The sequence below is a fragment of the Stigmatopora argus genome, chromosome 23 (genome assembly GCF_051989625.1).
Source record: "Stigmatopora argus isolate UIUO_Sarg chromosome 23, RoL_Sarg_1.0, whole genome shotgun sequence".
In the NCBI taxonomy this organism is placed as follows: Eukaryota; Metazoa; Chordata; class Actinopteri; order Syngnathiformes; family Syngnathidae; genus Stigmatopora; species Stigmatopora argus.
Window position 1 is genome coordinate 8,568,108 of NC_135409.1, and position 13,495 is coordinate 8,581,602.

At 44.9% G+C, this 13,495-nt stretch overlaps 3 protein-coding genes across 15 annotated transcripts in view; 2 read left to right on the plus strand and 1 right to left on the minus strand.

The window, feature by feature from the left end:
• The window catches only part of mkln1 (muskelin 1, intracellular mediator containing kelch motifs), a 159,138-nt gene that overhangs the window by 105,721 nt on the left and 39,922 nt on the right, over nucleotides 1–13,495 (plus strand). The window lies entirely within an intron of this gene.
• The window catches only part of LOC144069249 (ankyrin repeat and SOCS box protein 13-like), a 91,185-nt gene that overhangs the window by 42,887 nt on the left and 34,803 nt on the right, over nucleotides 1–13,495 (minus strand). The window contains exon 10 of one of the 10 annotated variants that reach the window (XM_077594489.1): nucleotides 11,603–12,912. The exons of the other annotated variants lie outside the window; for them this stretch is intronic. The gene's annotated coding sequence lies outside the window, so the exon portion shown is untranslated. Of the gene's footprint in view, nucleotides 1–11,602; nucleotides 12,913–13,495 lie in introns of those variants that run through there. 10 annotated transcript variants of the gene reach the window in all.
• Nucleotides 5,563–11,600, plus strand: net1 (neuroepithelial cell transforming 1). The gene is made up of 9 exons (XM_077594471.1): nucleotides 5,563–5,894; nucleotides 7,686–7,793; nucleotides 7,878–8,042; nucleotides 8,448–8,510; nucleotides 8,714–8,887; nucleotides 8,965–9,222; nucleotides 9,298–9,468; nucleotides 9,981–10,167; nucleotides 10,245–11,600. Exons 1-9 carry the CDS (start codon nucleotides 5,802–5,804, stop codon nucleotides 10,661–10,663), a joined length of 1,638 nt encoding a protein of 545 aa, XP_077450597.1. The 5' UTR covers nucleotides 5,563–5,801; the 3' UTR covers nucleotides 10,664–11,600.

A 13,495-nucleotide genomic window follows, 5' to 3' on the forward strand; every position in this document is an offset into this window, starting at 1 on the left:
TAAATTCAGAGGGCGTAGATACAGATTGAATTCAGTTCCATTTGTTGATAAACAACAGGCACAATTCAGTGCGTTTGGTGAAGATAAAAAGTTTTGACGACGTAATGGGTGGATACGGAGAAATCATTCAACACGTGTCAACTCGTACAGTACAAAGCGCTACAACGGCTGCCCCCAAGGAGTCCAATTACAGCTATTATTTTTAACGCGCACTTATTTCGTTTCAAGTCAAAACAAGCTTTTCGGGGGGGTGCTTGAGCCAATAACTCTTTGAGAGAGAAGTGAGTGCTTGCTTCAAGATCCCAAGTACTCTTGAAGGTTGCTTTCTAGGGGTAGCGTCCTTTTTATTTATCTTTTCATTCCTATTAGAACATCCCCAGGTAATAGCAATTCGCTTAAAAAAAAAAATCAGAAATGTAACTTCAAATTCTAAATCTGTTTCTAGTAGGACTATGAATTAATTACCCTGTAAAACAATGCAATGGCCTTTTTAGCAGTGGCGGTCCGTGCATTTTCTCGTAGCGCCTTCAACGGGTAAAATCCACTTCCTAGCAGCATTTATTGATTAAATACAAATACTGGAGCTTTTTAGACATCAGAACCGGGCCCGGAGTATCATTTCCCCGGGAAAAAGACAGTGATGAACGTCGATACGTCCATACGCGAAACGGCAACAATTGCACTAAAATGGGGTAAAAGCCACTTCCTAGTAGCATTTATTGATTAAAAACACTGGAGCTTTTCAGATATCAGAACTTGGCCCACAATTGAAATATTATTTAGGAATATAGCCATATTTGACTCACCAAAAATCCTTTTAACTGTACACAATATCCATCCACCTTTCTTTTTTCCTTCTTTTCTATCGCCATCGAAGCTAATGCTGAAAGTCGAGCCTGTCCTGTCGTATTTCTGGCATAGTCCATCTTGAAAATGGCTTTAAGTCAACACAACAATATATATTTGCGTGTGCAGTTCGCTCCAAATACAGTTTGGTAGCTATGGCTAATCACTAGAGACAAGGCAATGATGTATCCCTACGCCTGCGACAATGCATTGTGGTGTTGCCAACTCGAAATCTGATTGGTTAAAGCAACAGCCTTATCGACACTTGTTTAATGCAGCAGAGCCTGCAGAACTGATTGTGAAGGCATTGAGGCAGATTTCTGACCCTGGCAACAAATAATGGCTGAAATGAGATTGGTTAAATGCTTCAATATGAAAAGACACATTTGGAAGCAGTGCAACCAGGGGGGAAAGCAATGAAAGGAAGCTAACACACAATTTGGAATTATTCAATAAGTATTGATGGACAAAATATAATATATGATTCAGATATTTCTTAGGCCAGCAGAGAAGGCCTTGAAGGCCCTGACGGCCCACCACTGCTTTTTACTTATCCCTCATGAGATCATTGATGTGAATTTCCACAGAAATTTTCCATTTTTTTTGTTTAGTTTTTACTCTTTGTCGTTTATCTATTAATCTTTTGTATGATTTTTTTTTAGCCTTCCCCAAGAGACGAGCAGCTGGACTTATGCAACTATTTGTAATCTGTAGCTGTGATTTAAGTGTGGCGACGCAAAGATTCCCAGCGGCCCGTCTTTATTTTCTTTAGCGCGCAGCTCGTTCCAACACTCTTCCATCCGTCGCCGGCCTATGGCCGATGATTTTCCGAGGCCTATCACCAAATGTCACCGTGCCCCCTCTCCGGCGCCCCCGGAAAGTAAAAAAAAAAGTCAGGAAGTGGTGTTTCAAGCGATTTGCTCTGCTATCAGCGTTCCAGTTCATCTGCTATCATCCTGTGTTTGCTAGCAACCAGGTTTGCTTTGGGGCGCGGACACCGACCAATCAAAACAATGAGTAAAGCGCTCGGTCCGACGGTGCCCAAAGGTGAAACATTTCGAGATTACGACGTCCTGTTAGTCGACAGTAAAAGGTGCGGTTTATTTATAGTTTCCTCCGAGGAACTTATTTCACACGTTTACACTGAAATCAATGGCTCACTCAAGTGATTCATCAAGACGCACCTCAAAGAGAAACAGAGGAAGGACCATAAAAAAATGGATTGTAGTGTATTAAAAGAAGTGAAAATGAACATTTTATTTTTAGGTTTAGGGCTGGGCATTACACTAATTAAATTTGTCTATTAGGGTATGCTAACTCCTTGCCAATAATGCTGAGGTGTCCAATGCGTTTTGACCATCACTACCAGCGAATAAGTTCAATTACGGCAATGTACGATCATCTATGAGAGTTTTTTTTGGTGTATTATTTTAGTCATTGGGATGGTCAGGCCCATTTGTGGCTTTGAAATACAAATAAGGCAATTTTATGGCTGTTCATGGGCAGGAATGTCACTAACTCAAACGTTTTCTGCTTCTCTTCATGTACAGCACATGTGTCAAAGTGGCGGCCCGGGGGCCAAATCTGGCCCGCCGCATCATTTGTGTGGCCCGGGAAAGTAAATGATGAGTGCCGACTTTCTGTTTTAGGATCAAATTAAAATGAAGAGTATAGATGTATATTAAATTTCCTGATTTTCCCCCTTTTAAATCAATAATTGTCATTTTTAAATCATTTTTTTCTGTGTTTTCAGTTCAAAAATCATTTTGTAAAATCTAAAAATATATTTAAAAAAAGCTAAAATAAACATTGTTTTAGATCTATAAAAAACGGAATATTCAGGTTTTTTTTAAAATCCAGTTCTTTTAATCCATTTATTTAAAAAAATCTAAATATTATATCTATAATGGCCCACGTGAAATCGAGTCGACGTTAACGCGGCCCGCGAACCAACCCAAGTCTGACACCCCTGATGTACAGTATGGCTTTCTATTATAATCAGCAGGGGGCAGTAGTACCGACGCGTTTTTTAAAACCCAGAACAGCTTGTTCACGTCTCTCTCCAAAAAATAAAGACGGCTCTTAAGTTAAATGGAGCGCAAGCCTAGCGGACCTTGACGTTGGCGTCCGTCCCTGGCACGGCACAGGTTAGCCAGCGGTGAAACCCCGTCGCACGCCACACGTGGCATTACTCATTCGTCCAAGCCCCCCCCGCCCCGAAGCAAGACTACGCCCACCGGCACTCCGCAGACTGAGTTTTGGAGTGTAAATCATGTTGACACTCCAGCTGCAGCTCAGTTTAACTTAAAAAAGGGGGAGGGGGTAGACACGCTAGCTGATTCAGCAACAGGTCTCCCCACAACGCTTGACTCACGGCAAAGGGCAATCCGGCGTCAAACGCCTTCAGACTCCACGCAGACGGGCCTTCTCCGGGGACTCATTCTGCAAATTTTCTGCTCTGTTAACTCATTAACGAGGTGTTGCATGAAAGAAAACGTCTGTTCTGGAAGGGATTGTGTTTCACTTTGATCCAAACTAAGTTAGTCCACTGAAATAACGGGACTTTTGTAGCTTGGACACAGCGGTACTGTTTACAAATGGTAGCTTCATGACCAAAATAAATGTTTTTTTTTCAGTACAAACCAATGCAGGTTACTTATACTAGCCTTAGACATACTTATATAAACCTTCAATATACTTATATAGGCCTTAAACATAAATTATAATACAAAATATACCACTGAATCAACTTACAAACAAATTCAACTTATGAACAATCGCTCGGAACGTAACTCGTTCGTAAGTAGGGGAGCGTCTGTATATATATTTTTGTATTTTTTAATTTTTTAATGTGGTCAAAATACAGGAAATCATTGGATGACCTGCATGAGTAATTCTGCCGTCGGTTTTGTGATTTTGGAAAAATGGACAGCTGGTGTTATGTCCTTTCTCACAAGACCCGGAAAGGGTTCAACAGGAGTTGCTGTTGGAACGGATTGATCTCCAATGTGACAAGTTCAACTCCCTGAAAGTCTCGGAGTTTTAGGCTTCATTAAGTAGTGCAGCCAAATTTCCAAACATCCAGAAGATGACACAGAAGATTCTGGTGTTATTTGGCTCGACATATGTGTGAACAGACCCTTAGTCTGATGAAAACCAAGAAAGCATCCCATAAATCCCACATGAGTGATGAGTATGTTCATACTTTAGTCCTTTTGTTCTGTTTATGTTTCATATGTACTGTTAACGGATGCAGTTTTTATATGTATCGTATCTTGTGCTGACCCTGGCCCGCCTGTCAAATTTTTAAAGCCAATGTGGCCCCCGGGCCGAAAAGTTTGCCCAACCCTGGTCTAGAACCATCAACCTGCTGCACTTCCGTGTCAACAACTCTTTAAAAAAACGGTGTCAACCACCACGCAACGCAGCCCATTCAGCATCGGCGTCAGGATTCGCGCCTGCACGTTGACCCAGGAGGACGTGGCATCCAAGACGTGGCGCTCTCGTCCATTTGCACTCGGGACTCGCTTACGCCTCACTGGTTTTTCTGACCCCCCCGGTTTTAAGATCGCCTTCAGGTGTTGTTGTCAGTCAGAGTTGAACCCGAGCGCACTTGAGCGAAACAAGGCCCCAGGTCGGGTTGTCGTTTGATTGGACTGAAACCGACAAGGAAATGGACAAAGCATGCGTGGGGGTCACACCCGGCCCCCCGTCCCTCTGCTCTCTTCAATATACAGGTTTCAGTTCAAACACCTCGAGAGCCCCCCCCCCCCCCTGCTGCTATTCAAATTCAATCCCCCCGCCTTCCCCGTTTTGCCTTGATGAGAGTGATAAGATGTCTGTTTAAGAAAAGAGGGCCCACACACTACTTTGATTGATACTCAATCATAAAATGATCAAGTCATTCATTAGTGGCATTGTGGTGAGATGATTTAACAGAAATTCGAGCGAGCGTTTTTCCTGCTTACGATTAGTATCGTGCCCTCAAAACATCTGACTCGCTAACAGCGATTGATTTATCAAGTTGTCTTACGTCCTAAAATGAGCAGAAAAAGTGGCAAAATGTTCCATTTCAGGTCAAATCAGTTGAAATTAATTGAGATGGGGGAGAGAATATTAATAATATTTGTGAGGATTGCTTTGGGCTGTCATTAGCGTAGTCTGTGTAAGCTTTTTTTTATATTTTTTTTATATTTTACAAAATGATTTTTGAACTGAAAACACAGAAAAAATTGAATAAAAAAATTACAATTATTGATTGTGTAAAATTTTTTTTTCTTTTATTATGTGCCATGATGTGCCATTGCAAAAATTCTGCAAAAAGTCACTAATTTCTTTAAACTGGTTAAAAATTAAACTGAGCAATTCATTACAACATTGAGCAAAACCCCAAATCTGTCATCGCCTTGAATTCCCACCCCCCCCCAAAAAAATACTGTCAATTCGTTCTGTAGGACCTGGTGGTCTTTTCACCTCTGACAGAAGTATTTTGCCACCTCAGCTCATCACTAAGTTTTGGAAAAATAACCATGAAACCCCGCACCCACACTATTTTGCACTAAACTGTACTGGGGAACTGTCCTTTTTCTCGCTACTGTTTAGTCTGGAGTGTACGTAAAAACAAGCCCCGCTGCTGGTGTTCTTCTCCCTTCCTGGTGAACTTTGAGCCCGCCTCATTGGCTGTGCTCTCCTCCCACACCTCCTATAAAGCCCTCCCACCCTCAGTCTGGAACAGACCAAAGTTTAGATAGCGCGTGAGGTAGAGCTTCACAAAAAGCTCTATCCCACTAAGGGAGAAGAGCCCATGTTCATTTAGAGGGATCCTATTTATTTATTACTTTTAACTTATTTTTGTTCTCTCTCTCTCTCTCTCTGCGGATTACTCGGAACAAGGATTTTGAAAAAGACATACCAAAACCAAAAAAAACTACAGACATTGTGTTTTACTGAAAGCTATGGTGACTTACGATGAAGTGGGAACCTTGGTGCCTATCAAACGGACTCTGCAAGTGATAGACTACCAGAACCAAGTCCACAAGGAGTTAGAGGTAAGATGCTAAATCACATTTTCTGATCTGATTCACCTGAGGACTGGAAAGACTGAACTTTCTATTAAGACCGCATAATGTTACAGTTTTGTGTATTAGCTGCCTTTTCTTGAACAGCCACCCCAGCAGGGGGTTGGAAGAATATCTATCAAAAACATAGCAGGGGAATGAACAAGTATTGACGGCGTGAAGGCGTAGATGAAATGCAAACTGTTGTCTCGACTCTGCTATTAGCTGTCTTGGAGAATTTTCCCAACATGTGGTTTTGGTGGCAATAAAAGTACTGAAGTCTGGAGTGTCTACAAGTGACTTCCCAGACTTTCCCATGTGACTTATTGATGACCTCAACAGTGTCATTTGAGGTCTGGTTCTGGATTCGCAGCGCCTTGGCTGTAAAAAAAAAGGCAAAGGCGCACATCTGGAGTTTTCCAAGCGCCACGCATTTAAGTATAGATCAAAGAAACCTAAATCCTCGAGGCCAGCCGGGGAGGTTGTAATCTTGACTTCATTTCTCCATAGACACCCAGCAACATTTTTTTAAAGCGGTGGACTAATCCCCTTCAAACAGGAAATGCAAGTTGTATCTTCCCCTTGTCTGTGCCGATAATAACAGGTTCAAATGAAGACTACCGCGCTCAGCCGCCATGTGGCAAGCATGTGCCGGGTCTTCCGCTAGAGGGCTTAATAAAACTGCGGTTCGTCCTCTCCAGACTCCGGCCGACCACAGTCATAACAAGTCCTAAAGGGCTCCGTTCGGATCAGTGGTTAGTCGGATTTTGCTGACCCAAGGCAAGAGTCAAACTTGGGCTGAGTCAGGAGAAAGTACACGCAACCAAATTAGAGACTTCAAAATGCGAGCTGGGGCAAAGTCATTAAAAGCCGCCATTCTAAATCGGTAGTGATTATGAAAAACTTTAGCGGTCTCAAAGCGTTACTTCAGCTCGGTGTTGGCTGCGCCGTGTTGTGGTTGGCGTGCGGCCGAGCGGTTTCCTCATAAGTCTCGTGGCTGGAGGGAGGGGGGGGGGGCATGGTTCACCTTGCCAAGGTGCAGATCTGCTCTCACGCAAACCCTATCCTATCAAAGAACTTGCGTCAACTTGCCAAAGCGTTGTACGCTCGACTCCCTGCGACGACCCCCACAACGCCACACGGCTTTATGTAAACATTTAAGTCGGGAACAGATTTACACCCGCTTTACGGCGGCGACGCTTTTGCCGGTCTGTCTTGCGTTACTGCCGCCCCTCCTGACACACTACTTTGTCTGTCTGGAGAAGGAAGTTTAAAGGACAGCAGCTACCAGGAAGCATTTATCTCCCGCGGATCCTCTTTTAAGAGAGCTCGTTGTCAGGCAGATAGTCACCCGGAGGGGGGGTGCCGAACAGCTGAGACCAGTCTCGTGCATTCCTGGCATTCCTCCAGACCCCCTTCCCCGACCAGATCGGCACTTAGAGGAGGTCTTTGTGCGGGGTGGCCAAGCCAAGCCGCCTGCCTCTCACATGATGGAGCCAACAGCTGCCGAAGCCGCTTTGGCCTCCACATTGTCCGAGCAGACAGAGACAATATTTCTGTCTGCCTGGCGAGTTCTGCCAATCTGTCTGAAGTACGAGCTCCCGACTCCCCCGTTTTACTGGCTCCAAAGCCTGGAAATGGAGTCCATGAAAAGGATTTACGGCCGGACTGTTTGATGGCGAGGGACTCAACTCTGCGGGGTCACAATAGGCGCGAATGGCCGGTTGGTTCCGCGACATTCTGGGCTAACTGCTCCCTCCTCGTTTTGTCTTCCCCGCCAAGGAACCCAGCAACAAGCGGGTCCGTCCTCTCGGCAGGGTGACGTCGTTAGCCAACCTCATCTCGCCGGTGAAGAATGGGGCCGTCCGGCGCTTCGGCCAAACCATCCAGGTGAGCGAACTTTGTCTGGCTTTAGCCGGCGTCAAACGTGACTGCGCTTGTCTGACAAACATTTGCTTTCCCCCCCGTCTGCAGGCCTCCTTCCGGAGCGATGGCAAGATGCCGGGCGTGCCCCAGAAGCCTTGCAGCAAGGCGGCGGCCCCCACGCCGCCCAAGAGGAGAAACAGCACTCTGTGGTCGGAAACTCTTGACGTGCACCAGAAGGAGACCTTAACCACCAAAGAGATTAAGCGACAGGAGGTGAGAATCCCATCAGATAGAAGATAGAAATAGGCCAGCCTGGTTGCGAGAACCAGACGGTCCTGTACGTCCAGACAACTTTGGCATATTCCTGCGGAATTTGTGTCCAATAGCCTAAACGGGAGTAAAAGACACTTTCCGAGTCTGTGTAAGTTCACATAGAACCGAGAAGCCAACGAGGAGCGCTACCTCACCACGCATGTTCGACATCTTTGCCAGCTGTCAGCTGGAGCTATAAACTTTGCGCGTTGTTAAAATGTAGACAGCAACCAGAAAAACTTGGACTTACTGGTCTCGACTGGCACAAGGCACGAGTCCGGCCTCCAGTCCAAGGGCTATTGGGTCGTCCTAAAGCAAAGAGGACCCTGACTCATGTGTACCTTTCTTTGCCTTCCCCTCCCTCAGGCCATATTTGAGCTGTCTCGCGGAGAGCAGGACCTGATTGAGGACCTCCAGCTTGCACGCAAGGTTCGTACTCACAAAGCAAACAGATTAAATCAAAGCCTGGCAGGCCCCCCCTTCCCCTACGCAATCAACCTATAAAAAGCAAGGAATTTATCCTCCACTCCATCTTTCCGGGGTCCACTCTAGCCTTTTGAGCTATTCTTAACATGCTCCCATCGCTGTTTACTGCCGATTTATTAGAACAATCTCCTTCCTTTCTACTCCAGGCATATCACGACCCGATGCTGAAGCTCTCGATAATGTCCGAAGAGGAGCTCTCGCACATTTTCGGCAACCTGGACGCCTACATCCCCCTGCACGAGGACTTGCTGGCCCAGCTCTCCAAAGCCACGGGCTCTAACGGGACCGTGGGCCAGATCGGTCAGATTGTCGTCGACTGGGTAAGCTTGCGTTCGGACTGTCCGCTTCCAAAAAAGATTTCAGGGAGTGGTTTTACAAGATGCTTCTCCGTGTGTAGCTACCCAGGCTAGATGCGTACAAGGAGTACTGCAGCAACCAGCTGGCTGCCAAAGCCCTGCTGGACCAGAAGAAGCAGGACCGACGGGTGCAGGACTTCTTGCAGCGCTGCCTGGAGTCCCCCTTTAGCCGGAAGCTGGACCTGTGGAGCTTCCTAGACATCCCGCGCTCCCGTCTGGTCAAGTACCCTCTGCTGCTCAGAGAGATCCTAAGACACACCCCAGCCGAGCATCCGGACGCCACCACCTTGGAACAAGCTGTAAGCACACCTAGACGGTTTTTGAACTCAGCCAGCTTGAGAGACCTGGAGACCAAACAATTCCTTTGTCTCCAGATCACCATCATCCAAGGGGTGCTGTCCGACATCAACATGAAGAAGGGCGAGTCAGAGTGTCTGTACTACATCGACAAGCTGGAATACCTGGACGATCGGCAGAGAGATCCTCGCCTGGAACAGTGCAAAAGCCTGCTTTGTCACGGCGAGCTTCGCAACAAGAGCGGCACGGTGAGCAAAGTACACAACGAGCCCAACTATCTTATCGACCTCTCTGGCTCAGAGCATTCTGTCTTTTCACTCCAAACTTGTACAACCAGGGGTAGATATCTCACAGGCAGATCAAGCAAGGCCACGTTATCTTTCCAATACACAATTTGAATGAGATGCACAAAAACAAGAGGCCCGTACATTCAATTGGGGCTTTGTCAGGGCGGTCTGAAAAATCCGGTCTGACGGGTTCGAAATTGAAGCGCAAGTACAGACAAGGGCTTTTTTTTTTTTCATCCTGGCGTTCTCACCACTCGCTGACTCATTTTCGTAGCGTTGTCAGACACCTGCAGAGGCGCCGTAAATCGAATCCACGAATAACAAATATAACCTTTGGCCTCGAGTAATCGACATAGCCGCTGACTCTTAAAGAGTTCCTTATGAAGGACGATCATATCACAGCGAGTCTGTTTACTTATTTACGATCACCAAGGAAGCAAGCGAGACTCAATTTTGCAATGTCTCCATGGCAGAAGCTGCACGTGTTCCTGTTCACCGAGGTCCTGGTCCTGACCCGTTCGGTGACCCGAAACGAGCGCCAGTGTTTCCAAGTGTACCGGCAGCCCATTCCCGTGCGGGATCTGGTCCTGGACGACCTGCAGGACGGCGACGTCAGAATGGGCGGCTCCTTCAGAGGCGCCTTCGGCAATGCCGACAAAGGTGAGGCTGGCGATTCCCCCGGCGCTCTCCGATTGGGCGACCCACTTCATTTTCTCCCCGATTTTTCTCCCCGGCAGCCAAAAACATTTTCCGCGTTCGCGCCCAAGACCCCGGCCAGGCGCAGTCGCACACGCTGCAGGTCAACGACGTCTTTCACAAACAGCAGTGGCTCAACTGCCTACGCAGCGCCATCTCTGTCCACCGACCGCACGGAGAGCCGGCCTCGCCGGCGGTGCCGGCGCTGCCGGCGCTGCCGGACGTCCGCTCCAAGCGCCGGCCGTCCTCCATCTCCGCCATGGTCCACATGGAAGGGACGGACGAAAACTGCCCGCGGCGCGCCACCCAGTCCGCCCCCACTTCGCCGTGCGGCACAGTCACCCCGTCCCCCTCTGACTCCCCCTCGTCGTCCCCCGTCCCGCCGACCGTGTCCCACAAGACCAAAAAAGACAAGAGGTCCCTTTACGCGTTGGGGAAAAGAAAAGAGACGATGGTCTGAAGCGGAAGGAGAAAATAGACTGGTTTTGTGTACATAAAGACGGGAAAAGGCGGGACTTGTATTTATGTGTGTTATATGTGCGCGCATCACCTAACAACAGTGTTCTATGTTACTGTCCATTTTGGCAGCTGTTTACCTCAGCCCTCCATCCCTAAGACGCCGGTTTCCCAAACCCCAATCAAATGGCTTTAAAAAAGAAAAGAAAAATTGAATCTTTGTACTTAGCATAAAAGTAGTTTGGGAAACCCGCCACAATTAAAGAGAAAGGGAAGAATGTTTACTATTAATTTTGTATTTAAACAACATTTTCTGCATAAGAGGGGGTTGTAGTTTGACTTTTTTTATAGTATGCTTATTGTTTTATGATTATAAAAGGAGCACTGTTTTAGATTTTTGGTGGCGCATCTGTTTTAGGTAAGACAGGAAGATAAACAAATCAAGATGTATCGCTTAAGTTACGAGTGAATGAAACGTCTTATTTTTTTGATACATTCCCTGAGACGGAAAATGCCAGGATGCGCTTGTCGCTTTTTTTTTTCTTTTTTTTTGCCGTCGTCGTAAAAGGCCTTATTTAAAGCTGATCCAAAGTCAAGGATGTTTTGAAACCAATTTTTGAACTGAGCCTCATTTGGTTTCGAAGGAGACTTTTTTTTTTTTTTTTTTTTTGGTGTAGCATCTTTCATGGAGTCAAAGTTTTGGACACCGCTTGGTGCGGGAGGGACGGCGTTATGGAAAAGAAGGATGAGGAAGAGGATGTTGTTGAGAGAAGCGAAGAGAAAGAACATGTAGGACAGTTGGAAAGAGTGCAAGTATGTCGAAAAAGAAGGTTTTTTATGCATGTCGAGACAGGAAAACGAAAGAGCAGAAAGGTGTACTTGCCATTAACTTTTATTAAGTATAAGAACAATAAAGATCTATGTAAGATTTGCATCTGAAACTTCTGCCTTGCATCTTTTTTTTTTCCAGAATTAGACAACTTGACTACGGTACTATTTTTTAGGGGCAATGTCTTTAAACAAAAGACTTTGTAGACACTAAATAATAAAATAAAGACGTCCTGTAAGAGCCAGTAAACCTTTTCTTTGGAAGTCGTTCATTGGACGGAAAGAGTTGGGGCCATTGAGCATCAGTCAAGGTTGCCACGGAGACGGCTACAAACAAGTTTATCGTAAAAGACGTTGCAATTCAATAGCACTTGCCTTACTTTGTTTAACAAAATGACTATTTTACAACTACAAAAAAACGGAAAATGACATTTTAACTCTTTGACGGCCGATGAGTACAGAAATAGCACTCGTTACTGACACTGCGGCTAAAAATACGATGCGCCATATAGTCATGAAAATACGGTAAACGAACAGAAGATAATAAAGTTTAGTTGTGATTGACTCGCAAATACAAAAATGTTAATTCTTTTTTTTTAATTGTACATTAACTCATGACCGGTAATGGTTTCCCCCTTCAATATTTTTATCCATTAATCTTACCATACTAAAAATATGATTCCTTCTAAAGAAACAAAACAAAAAAACAATTCATCACTTTACATATAATTTCATGACTATTCTATCATTTTGAGCTATTTTAAGTGCGCTCCTTGACATTTCTCTCTGTGGCCCCTCCAACCAACAATGAGGAATTATGCAACTTCGTATTGGTTATGGATTAAGTAACATTACAACTCATCACAAGTCCTTTTTCCACCTCAGTTCGTCTTACATTTCACATTAGCTTGACTCTCTGGAGACGAATAACATGTCTGCTTCTTTCATCCAATAATGACTTTTTCCCCTCTCATAATTATGCCTTTTTCTTCCTTATCGAGGCCTCGTGCGAACCCGTCGTCATCTGCAAATGACTTAAAGGGAAAAGCGCCATTTTTCTCAATGTGCTTGTGATTAAAGACTGAAGCGTACCATTGTGACCGCCTGCTTTTATTCGAATACAGGCCTATACTATGTATACGTTACCCTGCTTCATGCAAATTCAAGAGAATCCCACGCTGAACGCAGACAATACAACGTCTTGTCGGACAAATCGGCATGAACGCACGAGCACAGAAAACCCACTCAAAGCAACTTGAAAGACTTACTGTTACAACCCGTAAAATGGCTTTCATTTATCGTCTATTATTTGCCAAAACAAATGTCTGCCGACTTGGTGGCAGGTGGGATACTGGTGCGTGCCCATAGCGAGCAATGATGATGTTGCTCACACCGGTACTCAGTGTGCTCAGGGAGGTTGTCTGTCTGCCCAGATAAACAAAAAAATAGAGGGAACATTGGTACAGAGTAGTCGAATAAAACCCAATCGAAAGCCATTTTTTTTGTTCAATGATAATACATTTCTTGTTATTAGAGTGGGTGGCAAGTCCAGTTATTGGATACAAATCAGCTATTTTGGGGGTTATGTATCATAGCACCAGTATGTGTACTTCATCTAATCCATGTGTGTCAAAGTGGCGGCCCGGGGGCCAAATCTGGCCCGCCGCATCATTTTGTGTGGCCCGGGAAAGTAAATCATGAGTGCCGACTTTGTGTTTTAGGATCGAATTCAAATGAAGAGTATAGATGTATATTAAATTCCCTGATTTTCCCCCTTTTAAATCAATAATTGTAATTTTTTAATCATTTTTCTGTGTTTTTAGTTCAAAAATCATTTTGTAAAATCTAGAAAATATATAAAAAAAGCTAAAATAAACATTGTTTTAGATCTCTAAAAAAAAATGAATATTCAGGGCTTTTAATCCAGTTCATTTAATCAGTTTATTAAAAAAAATCTAAATATTATATCTAAAATGGTCCGGCCCACGTGAAATCAAGTTGACGTTAA

Bases quoted from the DNA above. Each gene is read 5' to 3' on its own strand.
- net1 (XM_077594471.1), top strand. From the start codon at position 5,802: ATGGTGACTTACGATGAAGTGGGAACCTTGGTGCCTATCAAACGGACT. The intron at 7,794-7,877 runs GTGAGCGAACTT...CCCCGTCTGCAG, and splicing joins GCTTCGGCCAAACCATCCAG to GCCTCCTTCCGGAGCGATGG. The intron at 8,888-8,964 runs GTAAGCTTGCGT...CTCCGTGTGTAG, and splicing joins GTCAGATTGTCGTCGACTGG to CTACCCAGGCTAGATGCGTA.